Genomic DNA, 13,120 nt, shown 5'->3' with positions numbered 1-13,120 from the left:
TAAATCTTTTTTACTTTAAAAATATCAAATGGAGTAGCAATGTACAGCAGCACAGGATGGAGAGACAGGATCAGTTCTCTCCCCATTCCCACTGAATTCCCAAACTGAGGGGTGAAAAAAAAGAGTAAAATATTAAATACAATGGGCTACTATGGGAAGCAGGCACAGAAAATACACAACTCAGCAGAGCCTGTAATGGAGAAAAAGGATGAGTGATATAACTCTCCCATTAGTCTAGTAGCTAAAAAATGCTATAGTGTCGCCCAACACCGATTGGATGTATTGCTGGATTCACCAAGGCTGGTCACCAGGAAGATGTGGTTTAAAAAAATACGTAACATTAACAGTCCCTCCTTTTAAACAAGAATTTAGAATTAACCAGTGGATTGCAACAGAAATCTAGTAAATTGCGATGCAAGGTGACCAATAAAATAAATATCCACAGATTTCAAAGCTATATAAGCATAACTGACAGCGCAACAGGAAGTCACATCATTCAAATCAGCAGGACTAGATGGACAGTAAGTGTTGGTCCCCTAGAGGATGAGACTGGGGAATTAATAATGGGGAACAGGGAAATGGCAGACGTTGAACAAATATTTTGTATCAGTCTTCACAGTAGAAGACACTAAACACATCTCAATAGTAGATAATCATTTGGCTATAGGGAGGGAGGTACTTAATACAATCACTAATTAATTAGTACTCGGTAAAATAATGAGACTAAAGGCAGACAAGTCCCCTGGACCTGATGCCTTACATCCTAGGGTCTTAAAAGAAGTGGTTGCATAGATAGTGGATGCATTGGTTGTAATCTACCAAAATTCCCTGGATTCTGGGGCAATCCCAGCAGATTGGAAAACTGCAAATATAACGCCCCTATTTAAAAAAGGAGGTAGACAAAAAGCAGGAAACTATAGACCAGTTAGCCAAACATCCGTCATTGGGAAAATGCTGGAGTCCATTATTAAGGAAGCAGTAGTGGGACATTTGGAAAAGCATAATTCAAATCAAGCAGAGTCAGCATGGTTTTATGAAAGGGAAATCATGTTTGACAAATTTGCTGGAGTTCTTTGAGGATGTAACGAGCAGGGTGAATAAGGGGGAACCAGTGGATGTGGTGTATTTAGATTTCCAGAAGGCATTCGATAAGGTGCCACATTAAAGGTTATTGCACAAGATAAAAGTTCACGGGATTGGGGGTAATATATTAGCATGGATAAAGGATTGGATAACTAACAGAAAACAGAGAGTCGGGATAAACGGGTAATTTTCCGGTTGGCAAACAGTATTTACAATCTATATTAATGACTTGGATGAAGGGACCGAGTGTAATGTAGCCAAGTTTACTGATAATACAAAGATGGGTGAGAAAGCAAATTGTGAGGATGACAAAAAAAATCTGCAAAGGGATATAGACAGGCTAAGTGAGTGGGCAAAAATTTGGCAGATGGAGTATAATGTGGGAAAATGTGAGATTATCCACTTTGGCAGAAATAATAGAAAAGCAAATTATAATTTAAATGGAGAAAAATTGCAAAGTGCTGCAGTACCTTGTGCATGAAACACAAAGTTTGTATGCAGGTACAGCAAGTAATCAGGAAGGCAAATGGAATGTTGGCCTTTATTACAAGGGGGATAGAGTATAAAAGCAGAGAAGTCCTGCTACAACTGTACAGGGTATTAGTGAGGCCACACCTAGAGTACTGCGTACAGTTTTGGTCTCCGTATTTAAGGAAGGATATACTTGCATTAGAGGCTGTTCAGAGAAGGTTCACGAGGTTGATTCTGGAGATGAGGGGGTTGACTTATGAAGATAGGTTGAGTAGGTTGTGCCTATACACATTGGAGTTCAGAAGAATGAGAAATGATCTTATTGAAACATATAAGATAATGAGGGGGCTCGACAAGGTGGATGCAGGGAGGATATTTCCACTCATAGGAGAAACTAAAACTAGGGGACATGGTCTTAGAATAAGGGGCCGCCCATTTAAAACTGAGATGAGGAGGAATTTCTTCTCTGAGGGTTGTAAATCTATGGAATTGTCTGTCCTAGAGAGCTGTGGAGGCTGGGTCATTGAATATATTTAAGGCAGAGATAGACAGATTTTTGAGCGATAAGGGAGTTAAGGGTTATGGGGAGCGGGCAGGGAAGTGGAGCCGAGTCCAAGATCAGATCAGCCATGATCTTATTAAATGGCGGAGCAGGCTCGAGGGGCCGTATAGCCTACTCCTGCTCCTATTTCTTATGTTCTTATGACATTGCCGAGAGACAAGACTCCAGACCATTTAAAAATCCAACTGTGTCTCAAAGCTTTGCTTAAATATATCAGCATGCAGACAACACAGTGAGATAACCTGTTATCGTGCTCAAGGTACAAGAACACGGCTAGTCACAGATAAATGCTTACAAAAACAAGTGACTACACTACAAATGTCATTCAACGGCTGCGAAGCACTTTGGGAATGTGAAAGATTTTTTTATAGATGCAAGTTCTTTCTGCTCCCGCTTACATGTGGTCATTAGTGCTTTCAAATCAACCACTCTACCTGTTCAGAGAAAGAACCGGTTAGATTCCAAGACAGTCAACACCAGCTGCTATCTTAGATTTTGTCTAAGATTTTCAACATCTATTGCATCTCAGACAGAGCAATTTTGTCGCCACACATTTTGTAGCATAGGCTGCAATACCAACCAAGTCAAAGCATGCAGAGGCACGGAGGAATATGAATCCTTTATCGACAACATTCCAAAATATCTTCCGTAGGGCTTTGGTAAGTTTCATTCATTCATTCATTCTGGGGATGTGGGCGTCGCTGGCAAGACCATCACTTATTGCCCATCTCTAGTTTCCCCGAGATGGTGGTGGCGAGCCTTCTTGAACCGCTGTCATGGTTTTGATAAAATCAAGTGGCTTGCTAGGCCACTTCAGAGGGCAGTTAAAAGTCATAGGAGTCACAGCACAGGAGGCCATTCGGCACATCAAGTCTATGCGTTGCTGTGGGTCTGGAGTCACATATAGGCCAGACCAGGTAAGGGCGGCAGATTTTATTCCCTAAAGGACATTAGTGATGGGTTTTTACAACAATCCAACAGCTTCATGGTCACTTTTACTGAGACCAACTCTTTATTTACAGATTTAAAAAAAAATGAATTCAAATTCTCAAACTACCATGGTGCGATTTGAACTCTTGTCTCTGGATTATTAATCTGAGCCTCTGGATTACTAGTCCAGTAATATAACCACTATGCTACCATGGGGTGAAAGGTGGCCAGATAACTGAATGATGTTTATGAATTAAATTGCATACCATTATGTACGTGGCTGTACAAAGGGCAGGACTGGGCTGCCATGAATATCCAGTATCACGGACAGATACAAAGTCCAACTGACTAGGGCTTTTCAGATAGCATCAATTTGACTGGGACTAAATTACAACACAGTCACAATTATAAACTTGTGGGCTTGAGGAGACAGTTTGCAGAGCTCCTCCTTTAGGTACATCCAGGCCAGATTAACAAGACCAACCGCGTTACCATCATAGTGAATGAAGCGATGTTTGAAGTGGTAGATTGAGCTTGATAAAAGATTGCACTTACGTGATACGGTTGACTGTTACATCCTCATTATTGTCTGGAAAAGAAAGATAATTTCACATTACAAACAGGCTAGAATTTGCGCTTTATACTTACACGTCTTTAAACCGGGACCATGCAGTGAAACATCTTTGAGAAGGTTCGATCAGACTGAAGAAAACTGGGGTTCTGACAGCATGCTGACATCACCAGTACATGATCAAAGCTTCAGTCCCAGCAGATTTTAGCTGTGTTAATCGCCAGTGAAACTAGGCTTGGCTTAAGACTTAAATGAAGGGCTTTAACCTTTGATGACATTTCTTATACAATCCAGATTTTCCTTTCTTTCCAAAGTGAATCAAGTATTGCTTTGGTTTAACTTCCATAGTCTTTTCTTCAGTTTGTGGTGTTAAGGCCATTTGACACATCAAGCTTACTCCATGCAAGGCCCATGCATGATTATTCCATCATAGAATTCCCCTACTTTAGGGAACACCAAATTCCTTCCCTGAATTAAAACAAGCAGCGCTCAATCAGGTCTCTACAGCCTTCAATCCTCCTTCTCAGCAGATATCAATCCAGTTCCTTTTGAAAGTATAACCCGACCCCAAATCAACTTTCTCAGAGTCTTTTCCACATGTCCCCAATCCTGTGAAGAGGAGAGTTTGCTTCCTACTAATCCAACGTTGCTCTAACTCACCAATTTAATTCCCCATCGCATTCTGACCTCGCCATCTTTGCCCTTCTACATTGCTCCAATGTAGCTCAATATGAAAGCTCACGCACTTCTTTCTATTAGGCACTTTGCAGCTCGCTGGCCTTAATGTTGACTTTAACAGCCAGATTTTTAACAACCACTCCCTTTTTTCTTTACACTAGGAGATGCTTCCAATGCGAGATAACATGTTTCTTTTGTGCAGGGGTGGGGGGGTGGGGGGGAATAAGAGAAGAGAAGTTGGTTTGATACTTAGATTAGGAATTGTCCATTGGAACATTGTGCAAACTACCATCCCTCCCCAGCATAGTTGGGACTGGCATACTTTTTTCTTGTCCCACGCTGCTGGATTCGGTTTCACTTTGCCAGCCCCCGCGCCCCCCCCCCCCACCCCCCTCTGTGCCGTTAACATTTCCGATCGGTCTTGCCCACACCCCACCCCAAGGATAATTGGTCAAATTAAAAGGGGAAAAAAAGCAGCTTTGAATCCAGATCGAGAAGACCAAATCGTGGGCAGTATTCTATTTTATTTCACTGCTATTACAGAATAATGCTGCTTGGTGTCTAGTCTGAATTGGGATTTTCCAATTCTAAAAACAGGCAAGCTCATTTATAAGGCTGGGGAAGGGGTATAGAATGGAGAGAAAGGGAAGGAAATATATCGGCCGTTCCTTCATAGTCGCTGGGTCAAAATCCTGGAACTCCCTCCCCAACAGCACTGTGGGAGCACCTTCACCACACGGACTGCAGCGGTTCAAGGCGGCGGCTCACCACCACCTTCTCAAGGGGCAATTAGGGATGGGCAATAAATGCCGGCCTTACCAGCGATGCCCACATCTCGAGAATGAATTTTTTTTTTTTAAAAAAGGAGGCAAGTTACGTCATTGTGAAGCGTCATCACTTCACCACTCCTGGATCACTGGTTGGAGTAGGATTGGAAAGGGTTCAAAAGGAGAACAATAAACAAGAAATCGAGGTTAAGGAGCTAAAGATTGTCTCACATTGTGGTTGGGGAGAAAGTAATGCGGAGGTAATGGTGTATGGTCTCCGCAAGATCCTACAAATCCCCTGGGAGGACAGACGCACCAACATTAGTGTCCTCGACCAGACCAACATCCCCAGCATTGAAGCACCGACCACACTCGACCAGCTCTGCTGGGCAGGCCACATTGTTCGCATGCCAGACACGAGACTCCCAAAGCAAGCGCTTTACTTGGAACTCCTTCACGGCAAATGAGCCAAAGGTGGGCAGAGGAAACGTTACAAGGACATCCTCAAAGCCTCCCTGATACAGTGCAACATCCCCACTGACACCTGGGAGTCCCTGGCCAAAGATCACCCTAAGTGGAGAAAGTGCATCCGGGAGGGCGCTGAGCACCTCGAGTCTCGTCGCCGAGAGCATGCAGAAATCAAGCGCAGGCAGCGGAAAGAGCGTGCGGCAAACCAGTCCCACCCACCCCTTCCCTCAACGACTGTCTGTCCCACCTGTGACAGGGTCTGTGGCTCTCATATTGGACTGTTCAGCCACCTAAGGACTCATTCTAAGAGTGGAAGCAAGTCTTCCTAGTTTCCGAGGGACTGCCTATGATGATGATGATGTATGGAGATAGGAGTGGAAGAAACAAATGCAGACACCTGAAGCTAAAACGCAACTACACTTTAGAGTTAAGGACTGGTATCAAAGAACAAAGGCAGACTCATGCCCTGCAGAGGCAAAGTAGCACTTATACAACATCTTTAACATCAAAAAGAAGTCCCACAGCACTACACAGAGGAGAAAGGGAGCAGGCACCAAGCCTTTGGGAATGGGTTACGGGAAGTATCCAAGAGCTTGGTCGAAGACATGTGTCTCGAGAAGGCTGTAAAATAAAAATAAAGTGGAGGGAGGTACACAGGGTTTGGGGAGGGAATTCCAAAAAGTAGGGTCAAGGCAGCTAAAGGCTCTGCCACCAAAGCTAGAGTGGGGGAGGATCCACAGGAAGCCAGATTCAGAGGACTTGAGGGGATAGAAGGCTTGAGAGGGTTGCAGAGGTAGGATGGGGCAAGGCCACAGAGGGATTTGCAGATGAAGATGAAGATTTTATATTTCAATCCATTGGGTGGAGATGGGGAGCCCATCATTGTGACCTTGCTCCAGCTCTACAACCCTCCAAAAACTCTGCATTCCTCCAATTCTGGCCTCTTGTACATCCCGACTCCTTTTACCCCACCATTGGTGGCGATGCCTTCAGCTGTCCAAGCCCCAAGCTCTGGAACTCCCTTCCTAAACCCCTCTCCACCGCCTTAAAACCTACCTCTTTGACCAAGCTTCTAGCTACTCCATCTAATATCGCCTTCTTTGGCTCGGTGTCAATTTCTGTTATATTACGCTGCTGTGAAGCGCTTTTTACGTTTTCCTACATTAAAAGGCACTATATAAATGCAAGTTGTTGTTATTGTTGTAGTAGTAGTAGTAGTAAGTGCACAAAGGTCCCTGGGACACAATACCAACCACAGACTATAGAATGCATTTGTATTTACCCAAAACTCAACCGGAGAACAGTTCAGATATGGTTAGATGGTATTTGTGACGATGGAAATGTGCCAACGTATACAGCCCAATAATAGAGGAACACCATGTCCAGAATGCTGACAAGGCACGGGGGAAACTTTAAGCCACACAGACGTCAGCATTGCCTGTCCAACAATGCAAGATCCTGTTAAGTAACATATAGTATCGGCACCACTGGGTACTGCACGAAACCTTGGAATAGCTGAAATAAGATAAAACCGTGAATAAAAATAGCTCCTGCAGCTGTTGGCTGTATTCTCTGCAGAGACAATTCATTGTTTCACATCCTCACCACTTCCCGAAGCTCAATGCGATCAGAAGCTGGAGGATGCTGCCCCTCCGGCCCCCCCACACAACAGCTCGGAAAGTTGCACAAATACTTCGCCCCAACCCTCTTCTCAATCTTCCTCGCTGCCATGCTCCACCTCACAGTTAACAAGCTCCCCTCTGGAGTGGAACTAAACTACAGAACCAGTGGGAACCTGTTCAACCTTCGCCATCTCCAGGCCAGATCCAAGACCACCCCAACCTCGATCATCGAGCTACATTACGCAGACGATGCCTGCGTCTGTGCACATAGAGGCTGAACTCCAGGATATAGTCGACGTATTTACTGAGGCGTACGAAAGCATGGGCCTTACACTAAACATCCGGAAGACAAAAGGTCCTCCACCAGTCTGTCCTCGCCGCACAGCACTGCCCCCCAGTCATCAAGATCCACGGTGTGGCCCTGGACAACATGGACCATTTCCCATACCTCGGGAGCCTCACAAGAACATAAGAATTAGGAACAGGAGTAGGCCATCTAGCCCCTCGAGCCTGCTCCGCCATTCAACAAGATCATGGCTGATCTGGCCGTGGACTCAGCTCCACTTACCCGCCCACTCCCCATAATCCTTAATTCCCTTATTGGTTAAAAATCTATCTATCTGTGACTTGAATACATTCAATGAGCTAGCCTAAACTGCTTCCTTGGGCAGAGAATTCCACAGATTCACAACCCTCTGGGAGAAGAAATTCCTTCTCAACTCGGTTTTAAATTGGCTCCCCCGTATTTTGAGGCTGTGCCCCCTAGTTCTACCCCGACCAGTGGAAACAACCTCTCTGCCTCTATCTTGTCTATCCCTTTCATTATTTTAAATGTTTCTCCAAGATCACCCCTCATCCTTCTGAACTCCAACAAGTAAAGACCCAGTCTACTCAATCTATCATCATAAGGTAACCCCCTCATCTCCGGAATCAACAAAGTGAATCGTCTCTGTACCCCCTCCAAAGCCAGTATATCCTTCCTTAAGTAAGGCGACCAAAACTGCACGCAGTACTCCAGGTGCGGCCTCACCAATACCCTGTACAGTTGCAGCAGGACCTCCCTGCTTTTGTACTCCATCCCTCTCGCAATGAAGGCCAACATTCCATTCGCCTTCCTGATTACCTGCTGCACCTGCAAACTAACTTTTTGGGATTCATGCACAAGGACCCCCAGGTCCCTCTGCACCGCAGCATGTTGTAATTTCTCCCCATTCAAATAGTATTCCCTTTTTTTTGTTTCCCCCCCCCCCCAAGGTGGATGACCTCACACTTTCCGACATTGTATTCCATCTGCCAAACCTTAGCCCATTCGCTTAACCTATCTAAATCTCTTTGCAGCCTCTGTGTCCTCTACACAACCCGCTTTCCCACTAATCTTTGTGTCATCTGCAAATTGTGTTACACTACACTCTGTCCCCTCTTCCAGGTCATCTATGTATATTGTAAACAGTTGTGGTCCCAGCACCGATCCCTGTGGCACACCACTAACCACCGATTTCCAACCCGAAAAGGACCCATTTATCCCGACTCTCTGCTTTCTGTTAGCCAGCCAATTCTCTATCCATGCTAATACATTTCCTCTGACTCCGCGTACCTTTATCTTCTGCAGTAACCTTTTGTGTGGCACCTTATCGAATGCCTTTTGAAAATCTAAATACACCACATCCATCGGTACACCTCTATCCACCATGCTCGTTATATCCTCAAAGAATTCCAGTAAATTAGTTAAACATGATTTCCCCTTCATGAATCCATGCTGCGTCTGCTTGATTGCACTATTCCTATCTAGATGTCCCGCTATTTCTTCCTTAATGATAGCTTCAAGCATTTTCCCCACTACAGATGTTAAACTAACCAGCCTATAGTTACCTGCCTTTTGTCTGCCCCCTTTTTTTTTTTAAAAACAGAGGCGTTACATTAGCTGCTTTCCAATCCACTGGTACCTCCCCAGAGTCCAGAGAATTTTGGTAGATTATAACGAATGCATCTGCTATAACTTCCGCCATCTCTTTTAATACCCTGGGATGCATTTCATCAGGACCAGGGGACTTGTCTACTCATCAACAAGAGCAGTCAACACTGCCTCCAGTACGCCAGTGCAGTCTTCGGCCGCCTGAGGGGAAAAAAAAAAGAGAGTATTCGAAGACCAGGCCCTCAAGTCTACCACCAAGCTCATGGTCTACAGGGCTGTAGTAATACCCAGCCTCCTGTATGGCTCAGAGACATGGACCATGTACAGTAGACACCTCAAGTCGCTGGAGAAATACCATCAACGATGCCTCCACAAGATCCTGCAAATCCCCTGGGAGGACAGACGCACCAACGTTAGTGTCCTCGACCAGGCCAACATCCCCAGCATTGAAGCACTAACCACACTCGACCAGCTCCGCATGCTAGACACGGGACTCCCAAAGCAAGCGCTCTACTCGGAACTCCTTCACGGCAAACAAGCCCCAGGTGGGCAGAGAAAACGTTACAAGGACACCCTCAAAGCCTCCGTGATAAAGTGCAACATCCCCACTGACACTTGGGAGTCCCTGGCCAAAGACCGCCCTAAGTGGAGGAAGTGCATCCGGGAGGGCGCTGAGCTCAGAGTCTCGTCGCCGAGAGCATGCAGAAATCAAGCCAGGCAGCGGGAAGAGCGTGCGGCAAACCAGTCCCACCCACCCCTTCCCTCAACGACTATCTGTCCCACCTTTGACAGGGACTGTGGTTCTCGTATTGGACTGTTTAGCCACCTAAGGATTCATTTTAAGAGTGGAAGCAAGTCTTCCTCGATTCCCAGGGACCGCCTATGATGGATGACGATGACCCAGACCCACCACACAGACCAGCCAAACCCCAGGTTGGATCCCTTATCTGTGTGGAATTAGTTGACTTCAGTCAGGGAGGTAGTCGGGGTGTCACAATCGACCTGGGGTATCCTTGGGCTTGGGAAGGGGAAAGTGCGGTGGGGAAAGAATAAACATCCATCAGAACTGCTGCTGCCAATTCCAGTGACTCCCGCGAGAAAGTGCAAGTATGTGAACATCGAGGAATGGACCGGATGGGGCTCAGTCAAAGAACCAGACGCCACTCACTGTCCAGGCTCTCACACACGATTGGCCACTTGGCTAACATACTGGAGAGCAGCCAGTGCTCAGGGAGCACGAAGTGTCATGTAGGAGAGGGATTTAAAATTGGCAAAAAAGTTAAAAATACCAGTCTACAACCATCAGCCAAATGTTTACACTTGTCCCAGTTCTAGATGGGCCTCATGGATACAATTTTTTTTAAAGCAATGATTAAACAGAGCACTCTGTTCAAACACTGGATTCAATCAATAGGCAGCTATGGCATTAGTGACCAAGCTTTTTGTCTTTGAGGGACACTTGGGTGATATAAAAGGGGTCAGAGGGTCTAGTAAGGAAGAGGAACTGAGGGAAATCTTTATTAGTCGGGAAATTGTGTTGGGGAAATTGATGGGATTGAAGGCAGATAAATCCCCAGGGCCTGATGGCCTGCATCCTAGAGTACTTAAGGAGGTGGCCTTGGAAATAGCGGATGCATTGACAGTCATTTTCCAACATTCCATTGACTCTGGATCAGTTCCTATGGAGTGGAGGGTAGCCAATGTAACCCCACTTTTTAAAAAAAGGAGGGAGAGAGAAAACAGGGAATTATAGACCGGTCAGCCTGACCTCAGTAGTGGGTAAAATGATGGAATCAATTATTAAGGATGTCATAGCAGTGCATCTGGAAAATGGTGACATGATAGGTCCAAGTCAGCATGGATTTGTGAAAGGGAAATCATGCTTGACAAATCTGGAATTTTTTGAGGATGTTTCCAGTAAAGTGGACAAAGGAGAACCAGTTGATGTGGTATATTTGGACTTTCAGAAGGCTTTCGACAAGGTCCCACACAAGAGATTAATGTGCAAAGTTAAAGCACATGGGATTGGGGGTAGTGTGCTGACGTGGATTGAGAACTGGTTGTCAGACAGGAAGCAAAGAGTAGGAGTAAACGGGTACTTTTCAGAATGGCAGGCAGTGACTAGTGGAGTGCCGCAAGGTTCTGTGCTGGGGCCCCAGCTGTTTACATTGTACATTAATGATTTAGACGAGGGGATTAAATGCAGTATCTCCAAATTTGCGGATGATACTAAGTTGGGTGGCAGTGTGAGCTGCGAGGAGGATGCTATTAGGCTGCAGAGTGACTTGGATAGGTTAGGTGAGTGGGCAAATGCATAGCAGATGAAGTATAATGTGGATAAATGTGAGGTTATCCACTTTGGTGGTAAAAACAGAGAGACAGACTATTATCTGAATGGTGACAGATTAGGAAAAGGGAAGGTGCAACGAGACCTGGGTGTCATGGTACATCAGTCATTGAAGGTTGGCATGCAGGTACAGCAGGCGGTTAAGAAAGCAAATGGCATGTTGGCCTTCATAGTGAGGGGATTTGAATACAGGGGCAGGGAGGTGTTGCTACAGTTGTACAGGGCCTTGGTGAGGCCACACCTGGAGTATTGTGTACAGTTTTGGTCTCCTAACTTGAGGAAGGACATTCTTGCTATTGAGGGAGTGCAGCGAAGGTTCACCAGACTGATTCCCGGGATGGCGGGACTGACCTATCAAGAAAGATTGGATCAATTGGGCTTGTATTCACTGGAGTTCAGAAGAATGAGAGGGGACCTCATAGAAACGTTTAAAATTCTGACGGGTTTAGACAGGTTAGATGCAGAAAGAATGTTCCCAATGTTGGGGAAGTCCAGAACCAGGGGTCACAGTCTGAGGATAAGGGGTAAGCCATTTAGGACCGAGATGAGGAGAAACTTCTTCACCCAGAGAGTGGTGAACCTGTGGAATTCTCTACCACAGAAAGTAGTTGAGGCCAATTCACTAAATATATTCAAAAGGGAGTTAGATGAAGTCCTTACTACTCGGGGGATCAAGGGTTATGGCGAGAAAGCAGGAAGGGGGTACTGAAGTTTCATGTTCAGCCATGAACTCATTGAATGGCGGTGCAGGCTAGAAGGGCTGAATGGCCTGCTCCTGCACCTATTTTCTATGTTTCTAATATGATGGAGTCTCACGGGCCACATAGAGAGTTTAAATCCATATTTCCATTAATGTGCATACAATTCAAGTTGTTGATACGAACAGGTATTCAGAATGAGGATTTAGCCAGCAGTGCTGACTGCCCTTCCACTCTGCACCCCCACACACAATCTGGGTCATAACCGTTCATTAGAAAAGATGACGACTGGACCTGCACAGAGCCCAATCAAGGCTATTCCAGGTCCCAGGCACTTGTCTCACCTCCCCATACAGGAGGCTGGCCACAAGCCCAGTTTAGTGTCACTTATTAATAGAAGTAGAAAAATAACCTGCTGGCTTTGCTTCCATCAAACCTCACACAGTAAACAGCTCGAGCACCTAATGGAGTTTGCAAAGCAGTACTAAACTCGATCCAGCGCGCACACGCACACGTTGGCTACTCAACACCCAATCTAGAATTTCTGCACTCAGTGACTCAGCTCTGTAAATCAGAGAGCAAATATGTGCGAAGGGTGAATGCGTAGTATATTAAAAAACAGCTACAAGTTTGAGCAGATGTAAAAAAAAGCAAAAAAAAGTAGATATTCTCAGTGAAGCTGCATTAACTCCAAAAGCATGTGCCCAGATTAAATAAAATGTTATTCGATGGGGAGTAAATGGCACAGATTCTCATGCTGTAGCTCCCTGGTTACGTCCTTATTGAATATTTCCAAGGAACTGGACCAAAGGCAGCACAGGTAAAGGCCAAAGAATGCTGTGTGGCATTTTTAAAGAGAGAAAAGTCATGTGTAGCATGTGTATGTGCATGTGCATACACACACACACACAACCTGTTCGGAGGCTACACCCAACTTCTGTTATTTAAAATAGTCACTCACATCTGCCAGCGGAGGTGACCAAATCCAGATTTGGACAGTGTTGCACACAA

General features: G+C 45.4%; 1 protein-coding gene across 2 annotated transcripts in view; it reads right to left on the bottom strand.

Moving 5' to 3' along the window:
- lmbr1l (limb development membrane protein 1-like) overlaps nucleotides 1–13,120 on the bottom strand; it is a 72,280-nt gene that overhangs the window by 34,359 nt on the left and 24,801 nt on the right. For both annotated transcript variants that reach the window (XM_070869508.1, XM_070869509.1), the window contains exon 3: nucleotides 3,602–3,635. In XM_070869508.1, coding sequence (XP_070725609.1) covers nucleotides 3,602–3,635 — 34 coding nt within the window. The remainder of the gene's footprint in view (nucleotides 1–3,601; nucleotides 3,636–13,120) is intronic.

The sequence above is a fragment of the Pristiophorus japonicus genome, chromosome X (assembly GCF_044704955.1).
Source record: "Pristiophorus japonicus isolate sPriJap1 chromosome X, sPriJap1.hap1, whole genome shotgun sequence".
NCBI classification, from domain to species: Eukaryota; Metazoa; Chordata; class Chondrichthyes; family Pristiophoridae; genus Pristiophorus; species Pristiophorus japonicus.
The sequence above is the reverse complement of the archived record's forward strand: the minus strand, read 5'-3'. Positions and strand labels throughout refer to the sequence as shown.